Genomic DNA, 22008 nt, shown 5'->3' with positions numbered 1-22008 from the left:
GACATTGACATTATGTAAAATACTTTGAATTACCATTGTGTACAAAATGTGCTATATAAATAAACTTGCCTTGCCTTTTTTTTAGGCGACCGTTATTTTAGAATGTATCACCTTATTGTTTCCATGGTGACGCATCATGCTTGTCATGTGACACAATGCAGCCACAATAGATCTGTATGACACATGGATCACTTTTTTTTTTTCTTTTTTTTTTCTTCTAAATATTCACAAACATGCTCACTATAGTATGAAATATCTGATGCTCTGATTCTGATAATGTCCAAGTAAATCTAATTGGTAGTTCTAAACACTTTAGATATTGTGTGTATTAGTGTTATATCTATGATAATATGACAAGTGCTCAACGCATCCAATCTGGCTCCACACCAGCCAAAGGATGAAAGCAGATTTAAATTCACCAGTTGATGATGTGACACTGTAAAGGGTCTACTTTTATTTGTATACACACAAAGTAACACCAAAACTTTGTGCCTTTAGAAAATAAAGAAAACAAAAAAGGTGCACTGTCTGCAGCCTTGGTCTGCGGTGATCTTCATTTAGAAACGTGCCATTAAAATGAACTGTACTCAACGAAGAGACATGAGAGACATATCTATAGAATGCTTGACATGTCTACTTTAAAACTAAGCAAGTGATACCGAAAACAAATATTCTGTGATAAAGTAATCCATATGAAAACAACACGATGTCTGTCTTTCACATCTCCCTTCATTATATCTAATGCAACCACGCCCACGCGCTGAACACGGTATTGATATATGATATTTTAATATTTCACGTGAAGTACGCAGCATGTATACGCCCATACCACAGAAAACAAAGCAGCGAGACTGTTCGATTTTTTATTTTACTGTTTGCTTCAGGCTGAGAGGAATAAGGCATAAATCACCCCAAGAAGATGTGCTGAGGATTACCTCAGGATTTGAGTTTTGGATTCCTTCAGAAAAAAAGAATGAAGCGCTTTATCCAGCAGAGATCATAAACATGAGAAAGTCTTTTTTTATTTACTTTTATTAGTTTTCACATGACGTGTGTACATTTTACTAGTTAGACTTTTTCCAAACTATAATTCCAGACTAATTGTATAATCAAGTGAAACATTATGAAGTTTCATTCAAACATCTAAATGTTCTACTGTACTACTAGTATCAGTGACCATCACGATAATGCTAAATGGGGGGTGAAAAGATATTTCATGCATACTGAGTTTTTTTACACTTAAAGAGTTGGATTCCCATGCTAAACATGGACAAAGTTTCAAAAATTAAGTTGTTCCAAAAATACTCCTTCCGGTTTGTCACAAGTTTCGGAAAGTTTTTTTCGAGTATGGCTCTGTGTGACGTTAGATGGAGCGGAATTTCCTTATATGGGTCCTAAGGGCACTTCTCCCGGAAGAGCGTGCGCTCCTGTAGAGCAGAGCAGAGACATTCACTGATCAGAGCAAGAGCGAAATGTCACAAAAGAAGTGTTTTTGGTTGCCAGGGCAAGACAACCCTGCACAGATTACCAAAAATAAAAAAACAGCATTAAGGGACCAGTGGATGGAGTTTATTTTTACAGAGCATCAACGGAGTTGTGCAAGTGTATTTTGTTTGTTCCCTGCATTTCGAAGATGCTTGTTTTACAAACAAGGCCCAGTTTGACGCCGGATTTGCATATCGTTTATTTCTTAAGGATAATGCAGTCCCAATGAAAAAGGGTCACGATCGTGTGTTGGAACCGCAGGCGGTGAGTAAAACTGCTTCAAATATCTCTGTGTTGTTAACTTAGCTATCGGCGCGTAAGGACATCAAGTAAACAACATGCGCTGTTGGCATCAAACTGCACTTTCCACATGTACACCTTAAAAAAAAAAAAAAAGACGACATAAAGTGGAACTTAGTCATTTTCCAAGCAAATATATACAGTTTCAATACAAACTACATAGAGACGTCCTGCTGTAGTCATTGCTGCTGCTGCTCTTGTTCAATTTCAGCCTTGGGATCTGATTCTGGATCATAAATATACGGCTGAATCTGACTGTTAGCCATGGTTTGTTTTGGATGATGTTTTTTCCTCACGGTAATGTCACAGCTTCCACACGCTCTCAACGCAAAAGCCTACTCACGCTCGTGTTTATTTAGCTCCACCCACACGTCACGCCTCCAGCCGCTCGTGTTTTTCCGGAAAAAAAAAACGGTACAGACTATCTTTCTCTTATGAATATAATAAAACTAAAGACTTTTTGGAGTTATGAAGGATGCAGTACTACTCCATAGGTACTCAAGATTAATAGGATATTGAGTGAAAACGAGCATTTCATATTGTAGTTTATCATTTAGTTTATACTGAGGTGCTGATTTTTGCACCGGATAACATTATTCCTAGGATTAGGCAGGAAATTGGGGATCTATCATCTTCGGACTCAAATGTTATGAAATTTGGGTGTCATTTTTGATAAATCTATGTGTTTTAGCAGTCATGTAAAATCTGTGGTTCGTTCCTGTTTTTTCCATCTCAGGAACATCGCTAAGATTAGATCTGTGGTTTCTAAAAAAAGAGATGGAGATGCTTATTCACACTTTTATTTCTTCTCGTCTTGACTTTTGCAATGTACTGTACACTTGTTTAAACAAATCCTCTATGGACAAGTTGCAAGTGCTACTTCAGGTCTGGTTCTAACCCAAATTGCCTTTCTCTGGTCCCAACAGTCGCCCGATAAGTATATTACCTGTATTATCTAAAATAATGGAATCTATGGTATATGATCAAATTAACAACTATTTTTATACAAATTATTTATTAACAGATTTTCAGCAAGCATACAGAAAAAGTCACTCCACTGCCACTGCACTGACTCACATGTCTAATGATGGGCTTAGAGAGACTGAAAAGAGAAATATTATTGGTGCTGTATTTTTAGATTTTTCTGCTGCCTTTGACATCATAGATCACGTACTGTTATTAACAAAATTATCTTGTTATGGTTTTGAGCAGTCAGCAATCACATGGATGTACAGTTATTTGTCAAACAGAACACAAACAGTGTTTTTTAATGGCAGTCTCTCAGGTATCAGAAATATCACATGTGGTGTACCCCAAGGCAGTTGTCTGGGTCCATTATTATTTAATATTTTTACTGATGATTTACCGTACACTTTACATAAGGCTAACATTGTCATGTACGCTGATGATTCAACTATATATACATCAGAAAGAGAAAGTACACAAATGGAACTATAAACTGTTTTAAATATAGAATTACAATATGTAGTAGATTGGATCAAATTAAATAAACTGGCATTAAACACAGTAAAAACTAACTGCATGATTTCAGGTTCAAATTATAACATTAATCAAAATCCTGTAATTAATATTAAAATTAATAACGCAATTATTAAACAGGTGCATGAGACCAAACTGCTCGGTGTAACAGTTGACTCTAGATTATTATGGAAAGAACATATTAAGAATATTATTGCAAAAATGAGAAGAGGTATATCTATAATGAGAAGACATGCACATTTTTTAACTTCAAATATTATGAATTATGCAATGAAAGCACTAATATTGACGTACCTCGACTATTGCCCAGCAGTTTGGTCAAATGCCACTGGTGAGTATATGAATAAATTACAACTTATACAGAATAGAGCTGCTCGTGTAGCACTTAGGTGCAGCTATAGGAGAAATATTATATTAATGCACAAAGATCTTAACTGGTTGTTTGTCAAAGATAGACTGTTGTATTCACTGTTAATTTTCATAAGAAACATTTCCATTTCAAAATTTCCTTCTGTTTTAAGTATCTTTCTTTTAGTGTAGACAATCATCAGTATAGTACCAGACATGCAACCAAAGGCAACTTCACCTTACCCATAGCAAGAACAAATGCCATAAAAAACATTGTTATGTTCAGAGGTATGAAGGAATGGAATAAACTACAAACTCATATTATACTTACTAACAATGTCAATACATTTAAATTATTTGTAAAGCAGCATCTATCAAAATAATACATTTGACTGTTTAGATTTATTTATTTTCGTGTGTGAACATGTGTAGGTATATATATATATATATATATATATATATATATAGGCGTATGTGTATGAATGTGTTTTTCATGCCCGTATGAGGGTACATATGTACTTTGGTATGTGTATATATGTATGTATGTGTATGTGTATGTGTATTTATCTTTTTCCATTTATTTGTTGTATTTTTAATGATTTATTTTTCTTTTTGTTTATGTATATATTTTTCAGGACCCCAGGAAGAATAGCTGCAGCATGGCTGTAGCTAATGGAGATCCTTTCAATAAAAACTCAAAAACTCATAGGACCTTAAAAATTAAATTTTTGTTAAACTTGTAATAAATTTCTGTTAAATTGTCTATGTTTAATGATTTCTACCAATTAGACATGTTTTTTATTGTTAAAATTATGTATTTAACCATTAAACAGAGTATAGAAAAATTAAACGAAAAAAAACCCCCAGAATTTTGGAAAAAATTAAATGGGCCCTACGTAAGGTTTGCTTTTGGGTCCCTTTAGGTGGTTATCTGTGATTTTAAGGTTTATCAAAGATGACTGAGAACTAATGCTATGGTCTGAGGATGCACTCATATGAGCTTGTGTGAATAGCATATTTCTATGCTCCTACCTCCTCAGCACATTGCTTGGTCTTCTTTAAAATAGAATAATCAAATTGTCGGTACACAAACAAGCTAATTGCACATAGTCATAAAGTCTGTTCTTTCTCTGTTAGTATTACACATGTAACCCGACTGACAAGATCAGAATAACATCAAATATGCACAATACTTTTTATTGAATAATCAGTTCAATACACAAAAAGGATACAACACATAATGTGATATACAGAACAAACAAATTAATGTGATGTGGACTGTTGCTGTATGTTTTTGTAGGTTGTCTGGCTGTATGGTGACAGAGGAGGGATGTTGTTATGTGTCTTCAGTTCTGACTTCACACCCCTCACACTTGAGAGAGCTGGATCTCAGCTATAATCACCCTGGAGATTCAGAAAAACTGGATAAAATCAAGTATGTCCAGCAGGAAAAGGTTTTAGGTTGTATTGTTTAAACTTTTCAGTATCTCTGGGTATATGTATATGAGTCTATGTTTTTAGAGGATTCAACAATATTTAGAATTTAAAGGCCACTAGTCTGAGGAGTAAAATCTTAAAGGAGGGGATGAAATGCTATTTCATGCATACTGAGTTTTTTACACTGTTAAAGAGTTGGATTCCCATGCTAAACATGGACAAAGTTTCAAAAATTAAGTTGTACGTTTAAAGGAGTATTTTTGTTCCAAAAATACCTCTTCCGGTTTGTCACAAGTTTCGGAAAGTTTTTTCGAGTATGGGTCTGTGTGACGTTAGTTGGAGCGGAATTTCCTTATATGGGTCCTAAGGGCACTTCTGCCGGAAGAGCGTGCGCTCCCGTATAGCAGAGCAGAGACATTCACTGATCAGAGCGAGAGACCGAATTGTCACAAAAGTAGTGTGTTTTTGGTTGCCAGGGCAAAACAACCCTGCACAGATTACCCAAAAAACAGCATTAAGGGACCAGTGGATAAACTTAATTTTTACAGAACATTAACATAGTTGTGCAAGTGTTTTTGTTTGTTCCCTGCATTTCGAAGATGCTTGTTTTACAAACAAGGCCAAGTTTGAAGCCGGATTTGCACATTGTTTATTTCTTAAGGATAATGCAGTCCCAACGAAAAAGGGTCACTATCGTGTGTTGGAACCACAGGCGGTGAGTAAAACTGCTTCAAATATCTCTGTGTTGTTAACTTAGCAATCGGCGCGTAAGCACATCAAGTAAACAACATGCGATGTTGTCATCAAACTGCACTTTCCACATGTACAGCTTAAAAAAAAAAAAACATAAAGTGGAACTTAGTCATTTTCCAAAACCGCTAAGCAAATATATACAGATCCAGTACATACCACATAGAAAAAGGGTCAACGAAAAAGGGTCACTATCGTGTGATTTGTTTTGGATGTTTTTTTCCTCAGGGTAATGTCACAGCTTCCAAACGCTCTCAACGCAAAAGCCTACTCGCGCTCGTGATTCCTTAGCTCCGCCCAAACGTCACGCCTCCAGAAGCTCGTGTTTTTCTGGGAAAAATCAGTACAGACTATCTTTCTCTTATGAATATAATAAAACTAAAGACTTTTTGGAGTTATGAAGGATGCAGTACTACTCTATAGGTACTCAAGATTAACAGGATATTGAGTGAAAACGAGCATTTCACCCCCCTTTAACTAAGCTGCTCAGACAAAACAAATGAACAACAAAACAGTACTTTAATTCACCCTCTAACTGACCACAAAACCATAGCAAACAGTGGAAACACAATAAAAATAGTAGCCTCTTCCCTACAGTTTCCATAAAAGGTAGAAATAAACATATTCAAAAAGATAACTTATGTTGCAAATATTAACAGATTGTAAATGAAGGAACAAAAAAGCCCAAACATCAAATGCCCATTTTCCACAAGTTGGTATGATTCTTTAGTACTACATACTTCATACAGGTGCTTCACAATATATAAGAATGTTGAGGAAAAGTAAATTTATTTCATTAATTTAACTCAAATTGGAAACTCATGTATTAAACTAATTAATTGCACACAGACTGAAGTAGGATAAATCTTTGGTTATTTTAATTGTGATGATTTTGGCTCACATTTCACAAAACCCCATCAAATTAACGATCTCAAAAAATTAGAATATGATGACATGCCAATCAACTAATCAACACAAAACAGCTGCAAAGGTTTCCTGAGCCTTAAAAATGGTCTCTGACAATTGTTGACAGCTTTCACAATAGTGTAAGTCACAAAAATTAATTGCCAATAAGCTGGCTGTTCACAGAGTGCTGTATCCAAGCATGTTAACAGAAAGTTGAGTGGAACGAAAAAGTGTGGAAGAAAAAGATTCACAACCAACCGAGAAAACTGCATCCTTATGATGATTGTCAAACAAACTGGATTCAAGAATTTTTCTGGTGATACACGGCCCTACTAGCAACCATCACATGTACTCTAGCAACTGCACAGCAACACCCTAGTGGTAAACCACCCTGAACATATTATCAACCGCAAATCAACCAAATCACATATCTCAGCAACCACATAGCAACTCCCTAGCAACCACCCCGAGTACCTTTTATAGTAACTGCATAGCAACAGCAATTTGTTCACTGACTGAATGTGACTTTGTGTGTTTTCTAGTGTGGATCATGGAGGAGAATCCAGGATTAAAGCAGGACTAAGGAAATGTATGCCTAAACACAAACACTCTCTCTCTCGCTCACACACACACACACTGCATCGTGGGGGTCACATGTCAGAATTGTTACATAGCGGGAATCACCCTTTCCTATGATCCTACAGCAGACCTATACAATATTATGTGACAAAAACTACAAAGCCTGTTTTCCTCACTTCAAATTTCAAATATTTCACTACATATTTATAAACCTGACGCAGTGGTTACTTGTGGGTCATTCCAGGTATTGGGTATATCTGGGCTCCTCCAAACACACAACCGGTTTATAGTCGATGTGGGGAATGAGGTACACAATGTACCTTGGTCTGCGGGATTTGCATCGTGAGCTCTGCCCTGCTTAGTGGGTATATAAGGAGCAGCGGCAAAGGGACGTAACGTCTCCGTTCCCTTCTTCAGGGAACGAGGGTTACATACATAACCTGGACGTTCCCTTTCGGTCGTTTACTTTCTATGTTACGTCAGAAAGAGACTGATGAATGGGGTCCCTTACAGAACGCCACATAGCTCACACAGAATCCACTGGGTAACATATACAAGCTGGATGTATGCTAGCAGGTTGCCTGCTTGTAGGAGGACTAACAAAGGTAGGTATCAACCGAAGGAGGTGATACACATTAATTCTGAGGTACCTAGCCCGCAGGGTGGAAGTTTCAACGACAGAGCTGGTAAGGTGCTTGCCACATGCTACGAAGAGACACATGCTACGAGGAGACTTGTTGTGGAAATACACACGTGGGATTACCCAGAAAGAGGAATCACAACACATGGAGGCACCTAGTCCCACACAGGGACTAGGTGCCTGACTGTTAGGGCATGCACGCAAGTGCTGGACATCAACAGAGCAGGAAGAACCCAGAAAGGAAAGCACTGGCCTGATTGGGCATCTCCAGTGGTATTCACGATGTGAAGAACACCAAGTGACAAAGAGGTTCCACTTCAAAGCATAGGCATGTCTGGTAGACAAGGCTCTAGCTGAAGTGATGGTAGATACCATCTGAGGTGGCAAGGTACCTAAACCCTCTGTGACCTGTCCAGAACCCACACATGTAGGTTCCAAAGATCGGGACACGGGTGCCAGAGGGTGCCCCATCTCTGAGAAAGAAGGTCCTTCCTCTGAGGAATTGGTCAGTAAGGGGCTGTCGCGAGGAGTACAAGTTCGAGGAACCATGTCCGGCTGGGCCAAAAAGGCACAACCATGAGGACCTGCTACTTGTCCTCAGGGAGTAAAACAACTGGCATTGGGAATTTTCTGGAGAGGCAAACAGGTCTACCTGAGCATCTCCGAAGTTTTCCCAAATCAAATGAACCGACTGGGGGTGGAGTCTACATTCCCCGTGGCAAGACTGCTGCCGTGAAAGCTTGTCCCCTGCCCAGGATGTGAATGGCACCAAGCGACCTTAGATGCTTCTGACTCCACAAGAGGAGATGGAGAGCAAGTGGCGACATGCGACGGGAATGTAGACCACCCTGACGGTTGATGTACGCTACGGTCGCAGTGTTGTTCATATAAACCAGAACATGCTTGTCTTTCAGCAGGGCCCGGAAGCGGTGCAGAGCAAGCCGAACTGCTAGCAACTCGAGGCAATTGACATGCCGCTGAAGTCGGGGTCCTGTCCAGGAACCAGACACAGCATACCCGATGCAAATAGCAACCCAGTCCGTGGCAGAGGCATCTGTTGACACCACGACATGTCTGGACACTGGTTCTAGGGGAACGCCAGCCCTTAGAAACGAGAGGTCCAACCACGGGGTGAAGGTTCGGAGGCAGTCCAGAGTGACAGTAACTCGGACCATGCCCTTGTTGCCATGCCCATCTCTGAACTCGGTCGTGAAGCCAGTGCTGATCCAGTCTCATATGGAGCAACCCGAGCGGTATGAATGCCGCTGCGAGTGCCCTATGCCCCAGGAGCCTCTGAAACAGTTTCAGTAGAACCGATCTCCTGCCATCGAATTGTCTTGAGCAATTCAGCAGTGACTGCACACGCTCATTCGTAAGCTGCATGAACATGGTGACTGAGTCTATTTCCATACCGAGAAAATAGATCCTCTGCACAGGGTAGAGTTTGCTCTTTTCCCAGTTGACCCAAAGACCCAGACGGGCGAGGTGCCTGAGCACCAGATCCCTGTGCTCACACAACCGCGCTCAAGAGTGAGCTAGAATCAGCCAGTCACTGAGGTAGTTGGGGATACGGACACCTCATTCCCGAGAGGAGCCAGGGCTCCCTCCGCAACCTTAGTAAAGACACGGGGAGACAGGGCCAACCCGAATGAGAGGACCTTGTACTGAAATGCCTGCCCCTCGAAAGCAAACTGAAGAAACAGTCTGTGTCAAGGAAGAATAGAGACATGAAAGAATGCATCCTTCAGGTCAATAGCTGCAAACCAATCCAATGGACAAGTCTGTGAAGGGCTTGGTTCAACGCACGCAAGTCCAAGATTGGCCGTAACCCACCTGTTTTCTTGGGTACTATGAAGTATGGGCTGTAAAAGCTGGACTTCATGATGGCTGGAGGGACCCTTTGAATGAGGTGCCTGAGCACCAGATCCCTGTGCTCACACAACCGTGCTCAAGAGTGAGCTAGAATCAGCCAGTCACTGAGGTAGTTGGGGATACGGACACCTCATTCCCGAGAGGAGCCAGGGCTCCCTCCGCAACCTTAGTAAAGACACAGGGAGACTTGAGCTGGCGATCTACATGAGCAGCCCACAGGAACCAATCATCCAGCCTCGAGCAATCGGGACAGGGTGGAGGATTCCACTCAAGCCCGATGCTCTCAGCAGCCTTCAGCTCGTGATCAGACTCTGGCAATGCTGGCACTCCCGAGGGAGGCAACGCAGCTGAATCCGCATCTCCCGAGGTCTCAAGCCCGCCTTGTGATGCGGCGATCGACATTAGGTCTTCCTCCCGAGCCCTGAATGAGATGTCAGGAGCCTGAGAGGGTCCAGCAAACCAGAAACTCCAGAAACTCAACCAGCAGCTGCATTTGTGAGGGGGGTGTGGCCCGAGGAGGCTGGCTTGTCGGGAAAGCCCACACGGTAACCCTCAGATCACCTTGGCCACCAGTCGAAGTAGACCTCTTACGAGAAGGCGTGTGACAGAGGGGACTCTATACCTTTTAAGGTAGTCTAGTCTCAATCTTAACACAGAGATGGTCATGTCCCCGCAATTAGAACTTGAGTCATCCACAAACACATTCTCAACGTGTACACCGCGATCATGGCTGTCGCTAGGAGCCTTATATCGACCGCACCCAGAAACACACGGATGGAACGACATCTTTAAAAAGACGCAAACTCAACCCGTTTACTCTTTTAGAGATGGAAAAAGCTCTTTTAGTGGTGCTGAAGCACTCAAGGGAACGCGAGAGCTAAATGCAGGAAACACAGACGAACTGCAGAATCGTGCTGTCACACCAACACCAGTTCACTCGCTTGAAAACACTCCAGGGTGAAAGCAGCAAGCGATGTAAACAAAAGCCTTGAGTGCGAGTTGCTTGCACTGCTCCTTATATACCCACTCAGCGGGGCGGAGCTCGAGATCCAAATCCCGCAGACCAAGGTACATTGTGTACCATTGGCTCGTTTTGTTAGCACTCGAAGGTGATTGGGCTCTCAGGCGAGACCCCATTCGTCAGTTTTTTTCTGACGTAATGTAGAATGTGACCGACTGAAAGGGAACATTTGATAAACATGTCATCTGTAATCTAAACCATTTCTGAAAACTCATATATTAGTAGCTAGTCAGCAAATCAACAAACAACTAAAACTCTTTTATGCTTGTGTTCAAAGGAAAAAAAATGTCACTTTCAATTAAAATTTTATTTGTATAGCACATTTACAACAGCCCCCAGGCTGACCAAATATTACACATACATGGAAAACAGACCAGAGAAAAATTTAAAATCATCCATTTAAAAATGTAACATATCACAGTAGTCAGTACACTAAGGAAAAATAAAAATAATCTCTAAACGCAGGGTATTCCAGAGTCATGGCCCTGCCACTGCAAATGCACGCTCCCCCCAATGCTTTAGTCTGACGCAAAGGACCACCCACAAAGCCTGGTCACAGGATTGTAGGCTTCTAGATGGAGTATAAGGACGAAGAAGTTCAGATAAATAGACAGGAGCTTTGTTATGTAGGGATTTATATACGAAGGAGATAATTGTAAAGTAAATTCTCTGACAAATCTGCAACCAGTGAAAGGATCTAAGAATTGGAATGATGTGTTCATGTTTACGACACTTTAAAAGAAGTCTGGCTGCAGCGTTTTGGACAAGTTGAAACACTACTTTGAGTGTAAAAGAAAAATTCAATAACCCTTCATTACATAAACATTGTATTCTGTTTATTGAGTTTGTACAGACTCCTACAGCATGTGCTGGGTTTGGTGGGAGGTAATTCAGAATGAATGGGGCAAAGTCACGTGACAGGAGGAAATGCCTCCATCACAAGATTGGATATGATTATTACTGATTCACACAATAAATCATTCTGTATTCACCAATCAGTCTGAATGAAAAAAATTATGGTTGTTAATAGGAGGACTAGTTAAAAAGTAAAGATACCATCGGCGAATAGTCTTGTGGGTAGCGACGCCAACATATAGTGCCCTTGTGCTACAGCCATCTTGAGTTTAAATTCCAGCACCAGGACCTTTCCTGATCTCGCCCCCCTCTCATTTCACTTCCTGTCAGCTCTATACTTTTCTATTCAAATAAAGACAAAAATGTCAATAATAAACCTTAAGAAAATTAAACAACAACTCACCCATTTAGAAATTAACACTTTATGTCAAATCAAAAGCAAACTTGAGATTGAAAACATGACCTGTGGGGGTTTTAAATGAGCAATCACACATACTGTATAGCACCTCAATACCATGTTAAAAATATGACTATATGGCTTCTAGGTATTTGTATGAAAAACAGTAGTCTAAATAAACAAAGGCTATAGCTCAAATAACAAAAAATACTGTTACTGTATTCCATTACTCTTTTAACCCTTAAAGACCTAGAACATTTTTGGGGCGCCTGACACACCTGCAGTTTTCTCTGCTTTTCAGAACTATTCTAGAAGTCAGCATCAAGTGTCATATATCATTATAAACAGGAGAACTTGAAATTTAAGTCTAACTAATTTAAAGTCCAAACTGTCTTTTTGTTTTCTCTAAGAATGAATTAAATTACAGAATTTTAAGAAAAACGCTAGCTATAAATGGGTGTTGTTGTTTTTTACTGCGTACTCAAACAGAAACTACTACAATTTAGATATAAATATATTTTCAATCTGAGTATGAGCAATAAACACAAACCATGCAGCAAGAAGTAAAAACAATTGCACAAATTGTCTCAAGAACAATACAAACAGTGTAAATAATTCACAAACTACACACAAAATGAGTGAGAAATATTTAGAGTGCTATAAGGACTTTGTGGTCTTGCTACAAATGAGCCATCCTAACAAGAAAAAGTAGTAGAATAACAATTTAAAGTGTCAATATTTTCTAAAAAACAAAAAACAAGTTAGTGCAGAGATGCATAATACACAGAATAATTAGTTCCCTTTCAGTCAGTCACTCTCGACGGCACCTCAGTGACCAACGAAAATGGGATAACGCTTAGATAGACAAATCTACTAAGAGTGTAAACTAAACGAGCCAATGCACATTGACATGCAATTATTGAATTCAGCTTTTCGCTTCAGAGCCGAGCGTTAGTATCGTTCTGCTCAACTGTGTCTACGGTTGTCTCTGAAGCTTTCTGTATTTGCGAGACAGCGCTTCAGCGGTGGTAGTTCCAGTGTCGAGTGGATTGCACACTTCAGGCTGCACTACCCCCTGTCGTGTTGCAAGTGGGCAATTCCCCTGTGCGCCTCACCATTAAAAGAGCATTTCCCTAAGAGCAAATTTCTCTAAAACAGCTCGACGGGTGCGTCTTTGTAAAAACGAAGGATCGTCCTTATAAGGATGCCGTTTCACCCATGCGTTTCTGGGTGGGGTCGTTACCTGGCAACGGGTAATGGTCACGATTGCTGCCTCGCGTGTCTGGTCATCGAGCACGCTGAGGAGGCCTTTGTGGATGGGTCATGTTCCCACTGTGGGAAGATGACCGTCTCGGAGTTGCGAACCAGGCTCTGCTACCTTCAGGGGGCGCGGAGTCCCGTTGCAGCTGCCGCAATCTGGGGCTCGTTCTGGCGGCTGACAGACGATAACCACTTCCAGCAGTAGCGCAGGTGGTTTGAGGATTACAGTGGTCACCTGGTAAAGGCACCTCTCCCTCCCCTGGAGGAAGGCCAGGGTGAGAATCTAGAAATCTCAACGAGAGCGGTTTTCTCTATCTCTGGGTCCCAGGAGGGCACAGAGAGTTGGGGACAGCCAAGCACCGGACCTCACTCATCCTCCACCTTCGCCAGATGACAGCAGCAGGCGGTTCAGAGCGTCAACGAAAGCCCTACTCATGCACCCTCTGCCAATCATCAGAATCAAGTGAGCCCTGCACCCCACACTCACACCACACTCTGACCTGCTCACAAGCCGCCTGAGTTGGGTCCCTGGGTTCCACCTCGCTGCCCCACCGTGGACAAGGCAGTGGTCCCGCTAGTCCTGCTTGTATGGTTTTTAAGCACCTGGTCAGTGCTACCTAGCCCATATCGCTGACTTCTACGGACCACCAGCCTCGGCTATGCGATTCAGTTTTCCCGGCGTCCCCTCAAGTTCAGTGGTATCCGATTTACTACAGTGAAAGCGTCCGATACCCCTGTTCTGCGGGAAGAGATTGCAGTCGTAATGGCGAAAGATGCGATAGAGCCGGTCCCTCCAGTTGATTTGAGGACAGGGTTTTACAGCCCTTAATTCATTGTACCCAAGAAAGGGGTTGGGTCATGTCCGATCCTGGATCTGCGAGTTTTGAATCGGGCCCTTCATCGGCTACCATTTAAGATGTTTAAGATGTATGACGCAGAAACGCATTTTCGGGGGTGTCCGTCCCCAAGACTGGTTTGCAGCGATCAACCTGAAGGACATGTTCTTTCATGTATCCATCCTTCCACACCCCAGACCTTTTCTGCGGTTTGCGTTCGTAGGACGGGCATATCAGTACAAGGTCCTGCCCTTCGGGCTGTCCCTGTCTCCCTGTGTCTTCACGAAAGTCAAAGAGGCGGCTCTTGTTCCCCTCAGAGAGTAGGGTATTCGCAATTCTCAACTATCTAGACGATTGGCTGATACTAGGAACGTGAGGAACGTGCGTGGTCGGTGCTAGCCTGCTGGAATACGTTCAAGGGGAGGACAGTGGATCCCACTGAAAATTTATCAGAGGCTCCTGGGACATATGGCTGCCGCAGCGGCACTTACACCGCTCGGCCTGCTGCATATGAGACCGCTCCAGCACTGGATTTATGGCTGAGTCCCAAGGTTGGTGTGGAAGCACGGCACTCACTGGGTCCAAGTTATACCGGCCTGTCGCCAAGCCCTCACCCCGTGGTCTGATCTTGCTTTTCTCTGGGTAAGGGTGGCCCTAGAGCAGATCTCCAGGCATGCTGTGGTTTACACGGTGGCCTCTACCACCGGCTGGGGGGTCATGTATGACGGGCATACAGTTTTAGGGGTTTGGACGGGCCCGCAGCTGCATTGGCACATCAATTGCCTAATAGGGGCGCAGGTGGCTCACACAGGGCACTTAGACCATTTTCGTCGGTCACCAACGTGGCGTCGAGAGTGTCCGACTGAAAGGGAATGTCTCGGTTACGTATAGTAACCCTTGTTCCCTGAAGGAGGGAATGGAGAAGCCACGTCCTGTCGCCATGGTTGCTGTACCGCCGCTGAGCTGCCGGGTCTCCGGCTCGACTGGTATGCATTTCACCTGCTGCCTTCTTATACTCACGCTGTGATCAGCGGCAGCTGGATGCAATAATTGCATGCCAATGTGCATTGGCTCGTTTAGTTTACACTCAAAGTAGATTGGTCTATCAAAGCGATATCCCATTTTCGTCGGTCACCGACGTGGCGTCTGCGTTCCCTCGTTCAGGGAACGACGGTTACCATATGTAACCGAGATGTTTTTTCCAAGATCACTGATAATGCAACCTATGTTCTTTCAGACTAGTAATTTGAAATCAGGTGTCTGCATGACAGATGACACTTCACTGACCACTACCTGCATCATACTAAATTTAGTATCTTGTGGAGGTATTATCTCAGGAAAGGTGACTTTTTCCGCTCCCTGAAGGCTGTAAGACATTAAGGCATAATTTTCTGTAAAAGTATAAATTCTTTGAAACGCTCTATAGCAATTATCAATGACTTATTGTGTCTCCATTATAAATGTTTCGGAATACAACAAAAACACAAACTCTGGGATACACAAACTCTGTTAAGTGACATTTTGGGGACCCCATACAGAAGTCACATAGATTGAAATATGTTAATAATAAATACATTTTCATATATATGTATATATATATATATATACATATATATGTATATATATACATATATATATATATATATATATATATATATACATATATATATATATATATATGTATGTATATATATATATGTATATATATATATATATATACATATATATGTATATATATACATATATATGTATATATATACACACATATATATATATATATATATATATATATACAAAAAATATATAAATATTTGATTTTTGCTGCCTTTTAATATTTTTCACATATATTAAACATATGTAAATATATTTTTATTGGAAATATTTATATATATATTTATTTCCTTTGTATGAAAATACATTTAGATATCAGACTATGTAAATATATTAACCTGCAACATAAGTATTGTAATTTTTAATATTTATTAACATTACATTTATGTAAATGTAAATATATAAAATTTCTATAAATGTAAATATATTTTTAAAACTTTCAAATATTCAATTAATGCTACTTTATACTGTACATTGCATATAAGTAAATAAACCTAAACATGTTTTCACACAATATATTTACAATATATTCCTGTTTACTCAACAGTGTAAATAAATTTCATCTACTTGTATGTAAATGTTTTCATTTTATATAAATTATAATTTTCTTCTTCATAATAAATCAAACAGAAATTGGACACTGAAAAAAAGTAAAAATTTTCAGACAATGCAACTTAAAAACAGTGACAATGTCAACTTAATTTATTTATTAATATAAAAAGTACATTTATCAACACCGGTTCACCATGAACCAACAAAAATTCTGAATGCTCATGATGTTTCTGGCACAAAAAAAGGTCCTTCTGTAAGCATCCAGGGTCAAAATATTATGCACAAATATGCAAGTCTTAGTAGGCACTCAACACATTGCATTTACATATTTAATAGCCATCAGTAACCATGCACACAATTCAGCAACTAATCACATGCTTCCACAATAATACATCAGCTAACCAACCCACTTCAAATAATTAAGTGAAAATAAGCAAAATCTTTTCTTTTTTTCTTCTGGTTATTCACCATTTAAAAAAACAAAATAAAAAAAAACAATATCATGCCTGGACTTCTTTCATTGATTGCCGGTGTGTTAACTCTGTTGGAGTATGGCAGTGTGAATTGGCATTTAGGTGCTTTGGAAAATAAAACAAAAAACAGTAAAAAAAAAAAAGATTATTGGAGAGGTTTTTTTATCAGCCTTGTCGGTGAATAACGGAGCTAAGCAAATATTTTTTGTTACTGTTGGAGGCGAGTTTATTTCTGTACTTCCCCTCGCATTAGCATCTAATGGGGTTACTTTATCGAATGTTCCCCAGTTCGTGAGTGCTGGTATTTTAACTCCGGTCCTGTCCCGTTATGGAAAACTGATGTGGCTAATTAAATAAATCCTGATAAGTACTGAGTCCCCTCTTTTGAAACATATCATCTCATTATTGTCACTTATGTTTTGTATTGATGACGCAGAGTATGTTACTTTTTGTCACAACTGCAAGAACAAAGTATTTCGGGTGTTGGAAAGCGGGACATCTAATAAAAAATTGTCTCGATAAATTGAAAGTAGCGGAAAGTACTGGGGAAAGTGATAGCAATATTGAAAGCAATATTGCTCCATGCGCAGTGGAACCTGAGCTGCTGGCCTTGAGGCCGTTAGGTGAGAGCGGGCTGAGGCGGAGTCTGTGGCTGGGAATGAGTCTCCTGGTAGTAGACCAAATGCTGCTGGCCTGGTTGAGATTAGCTCAACTGGGGCGGTTTAAGACCCTTCAGAAATGGGACAGACCGCTGCTAACAATGGTATTGAGAATTCAGTTAATGGAGGGCAGTTTTAAGGAAAAAAAAATGAAAAAAAAAGTAGGTGGTACTTTAGAAAACTCTATTCTGACTGTATAGCAGAGTGTTTGCGAGATGGATTGTGTTGATTAGGAAATAGGACAGAATTTGTTTAAAGTGCCTCAAAAAAAGCAAAAAAGGAGAAGTATCATGAAATAAAATCAGCCTTAAAAAATTACTCCAAATTTAGTGAGGATCATGAGACAGAAAGTGACCGTGATTCTGATTGTAGTTTGGCACTCTCCCAGAGCGATTTTTCTGTTCATAGTTATGATGTTGATGACATAAAGCTGTTCCTCAGAGCGCCAAAAAATAAGAGAGGTGTTAATGTTCTGGATTATCAAACAGTTTGTTGAAAAGACAAAAAGCCTAGTAGCAGAGGATTCTGTGATACAGAGAGGTCTCCAGAGACAAAGGCAGGTTCAGTCTTGTTCTTTAATGAAGCAAATAAGGATGCGCCGCACGGCTGATTAATAGAACTGAGGATACACAGGATACACAAAGTAAACAGGGTCCTTGACCACTTCTTCAAAGGGAAACTCAGGAATACAGCCGGAGGTCCGAGCGACTTTTTGAGCGGCGAGATCGGGAACACAGGTGAGAAGCGCAGTTCTCTGCAACCCTCTACGAATCCCACTGGGCACAGCACAGAGGAGGAAAGCACGACTGCTAAACTTAGGCTCTACAATAAACACTGAAACAATGCAGGACTAGACTTAGACAGGACAAGACAAGACTATAATGGAAAAAAACGATCACACACAGCTCCGTACATCAAGTATTAACAATAATCTGACAACACAGACACGAAAAAGAGAGCTAGATATAGCGAAGGCAAAGGGGTAGATAGCGAACAGGTGTGATTGATAAGAGAATGGAATTCAGCTGGTGGTAATGAATGGTAAGAGTGAGAGTAGGGCGTAAAACAACCAGCAGAGGGAGGAAAGGAAAAAGGGAGGAAAGCCAGGATCATGACAGTACCCCCTCCTCAAGGTGCGCCTCCAGGCACACTAGAAGATGGGGACTGACGGGAGCGGTAAAAATCGTCGATAAGCGAGCGGTCCAAGATGTCCCGGGAGGGGATCCAGCATCTCTCCTCAGGACCATAACCCTCCCAATCTATCAGAAATTGATGGCCCCTCACCCTGGAGCGAACATCGAGCAACCTATGTACTCTGTAGACGTGGGAGCCCTCAACACGAACCAGGGGCACAACAGGATGAGGGGGGGCGCCAATAACAGGCTTCAAACAAGAGACATGAAACACGGGATGAACGCGTCGGAGATTGGCCAGTAACCGGAGCCTGACAGAGACCAGGCTAAGAATCTTAATGATGCAAAAAGGTCCAATGAATTTAGGAGCCAGTTTATGCGATGGGTACTGAAGGGGAAGGTTAGTAGTAGCGAGCCAAACTCTCTGTCCGTGAACATAACGGGGGCTTCTGACACAGCGTTTGTTAGCGGAGCGGCACATAACAGAGCGCGATCTACAAAGGGTGGATCGGACCTATCTCCAAGTTCGTCTGCAACGTTGAATGAACGCACGTACGGAAGGCACCTTGGATTCAGTGTTAGAGGGAAAGAGGGGGGGCTGGTAACCCAAACAACCCAGGAAAGGGGACAGACTGGTAGCAGACGCGGGGGGCGGAATTGTATGCATACTCAGCCCAAGGAAGCTGTTCTACCCAAGACGCGGGGTTACGAAATGCAGGAGTACGCAACAGTCGACCAATAGTTTGATTAGCGCATTCGGCCTAACCGTTCGTCTGTGGGTGAAACCAACCACCAGCCTCGGCTATGCGATTCAGTTTGCCCGGCGTCCCCCCAAGTTCAGTGCTATCCGATTTACTACAGTGAAAGCATCCGATGTACCGATTGTACCCAAGAAAGGGGGTGGGTTATGTCCGATCCTGGATCTGTGAGTTTTGAATCGGGCCCTTCATCGGCTACCATTTAAGATGTTGACGCAGAAACGCATTTTCGGGTGCGTCCGTCCCCAAGATTGGTTTGCAGCGATCGACCTGAAGGACATGTTCTTTCATGTATCCATCCTTCCATACCACAGACCTTTTCTGCGGTTCACATTCGTAGGACGGGCATATATTCCTCGCGACAGCCCCTCCTTGACCGATTCCTCTGAGGAAGGATCACCTGACTCAGAGACGGGGCAACGTTTGGCACCTGCGTCTGGACCTTTGGAAACTCCATGTCTATTCCCTGGACAGGACGCAGAGGTTCCAGGTTCCCACTACACCCTTCAAAGACCAAGTGATGAACCTGCAAGCGCTGCCCCTAGAGGAGGTAGACCCAGCCCTGGCTTTGCTCTGTCCCGTCCGAGCATTGAGATGCTATGTGGACCGGACAAAAAGCTTCAGGACCTCAGACCAGCTCTTTGTCTGTTACGAAGGCCGGCAGAAGGGGAATGCCCTCTCTAAGCAGAAGATGCCCCACTGGATTGTGGATGCCATAACTCGTGTTTCCCTGGCAGACTTCTGCCTTCCCAAGGGGGTTTAATCACCTCAAATTTCTCCATATACACCTAAACAGATGCTCTATGTGTATTTGCTTCCGAGACCTCCTTCGGGAAGGATGGGGCTTCCGCAGCATTAGAAAAGCGATCTATATCGGTGAGGATAACCTGGTTACCCCTGGAGGGGGGGAGACCAGTGATGAAATCAAGTGCGATATGCGCCCATGGGTCGAGACGGCAAGGGCAAGGGTCTTAGATACCCAGCAGGAGGTCTAATACTGGCCTTTGTCTGGGCACAGACCAGATAAAGCGCGATAAAGCGGCAGATGTCTCGTTCACAGGAGGGCCACCAAAATCTCTGGCGAATGGCGGCAATGGTGCCCCTGACCTCCAGGTGAGCGAATAATTTAGATGAGTGTCCCCACTGAAGGACAGCGCGATGAGCGGACGGAGGGACAAACAAAAGCCCCCTAGGGCAGAATCTAGGCGTGCGAGTGCAAGACAAGGTCGCGTTTAACCAGGCGTTCAATACCCTAGACGGCCGCGCCCACTATGACCCGCTGAGGAAGGATGCCTTCTGCAGATGGTATGGACTCAAGACAAGGAAACTGGCGAGAGAGAGCGTCAGGCTTTAGATTATTGTACCCCAGCCGGTAGGAGATAGTAAAATCAAAACGAGTAAAGAAAAGGGACCAACGAGCCTGATGCGCTTTAAGTCTCTTGGCTGACCGAATGTATTCGAGATTCTTATGGTCAGTCCCGACTACGAATGGAACCGCAGCTCCCTCCAACCAGTGCCATCACTCCCCTAATGGGAGCCAACAGCTCTCGGTCACCTACATCATAATTCTGTTCAGCAGTAGTAAGGCGATGCGAAAAAAAGGCACAGGGATGAATCTGACCAGGAGTGCTGAGAGAGGATTGCCCCAACACCCACCTCTGAAGCATTTACCTTGGCGATGAACTGTCTCTCTAGGTCGGGGGAGATAAGGATAGGAGTGGATGAAAAGAGTGATTTAAGACATTCAAACACTGTCTGGGCAGCCTCCGTCCATGAGAATTGGGTCTTGACCGATGTTAGCCCAGTTAGGGGGGCCGCTACGTGACTAAAATTTCGGATAAAATGTAGGTAAAAATTAGGAAAACCCAGAAAGCATTGAAGAGCGACACAAGATTCTGGTCTGGGCCATTCAATAACAGCGTGAACCTTGACAGGGTCCATACTAATCTCCTGGGAAGAGATAACGGAAACGAGAAACATGACCGATTGAGCGAGAAAGGTGCATTTCTCCGCCTTGACAAAAAGACTCTTTTTTTCTCTTTAAATGCTTCCTGTAGGTCAGATCATGAGTAAATATGATGTCTCCTTTCACTGCTATGCAGATGATACTCAGTTCTATCTACCCTCAAAACCAACTGCCCTGCTGCTGTTGAAAGGCTGGCAGAGTGTCTTGGGGAGATTAAAAGGTGGATGTCTGAAAATTTCTTGTGTCTAAATTAATTAAAAACTGAAATGATTTTATTTGGTCCCTCAGAGTCCAATGACATATCAAAAATTAAATTTGGACACACTATCCCCCTATCTGAGGCTTCATGGAAAAAGCTTAAGTATAATCTGCGATAGTGCACTGAAATTTGATAAACAGATAAATCAAGTAGTCAAAATGAGATTTCTCCAGTTAAGATTAATTGCTAAAATTAATCCCTTTGTAACACGGAAGGACTTGGAAAAGATAGTTCATGCATTTATTTTCTCAAGATTGGACTATGGCAATGCATTGTATTATGGTATTCCACATAAAAGTTTAAACAGAATGCAACTAGTCCAAAATGCGGCCGCAAGGTTACTGACAGGCACTAGGTAATGCTCCGATATATATAGCTGATCTAATCCAGGTAAATAAACCAAAGAGAGCA

The 22008-nt window shown here is 41.9% G+C and overlaps 1 protein-coding gene across 1 annotated transcript in view; it reads left to right on the top strand.

Moving 5' to 3' along the window:
- The window catches only part of LOC127969071 (NACHT, LRR and PYD domains-containing protein 3-like), a 65013-nt gene that overhangs the window by 31116 nt on the left and 11889 nt on the right, over positions 1–22008 (top strand). The window contains exons 7-8 of the mRNA XM_052570710.1: positions 4934–5068; positions 7269–7315. Coding sequence (XP_052426670.1) covers positions 4934–5068; positions 7269–7315 — 182 coding nt within the window. The remainder of the gene's footprint in view (positions 1–4933; positions 5069–7268; positions 7316–22008) is intronic.

Source organism: Carassius gibelio, chromosome A4 (assembly GCF_023724105.1).
Source record: "Carassius gibelio isolate Cgi1373 ecotype wild population from Czech Republic chromosome A4, carGib1.2-hapl.c, whole genome shotgun sequence".
Lineage (NCBI taxonomy): Eukaryota > Metazoa > Chordata > Actinopteri > Cypriniformes > Cyprinidae > Carassius > Carassius gibelio.
This window is presented reverse-complemented; position numbering and strand designations above follow the sequence as displayed.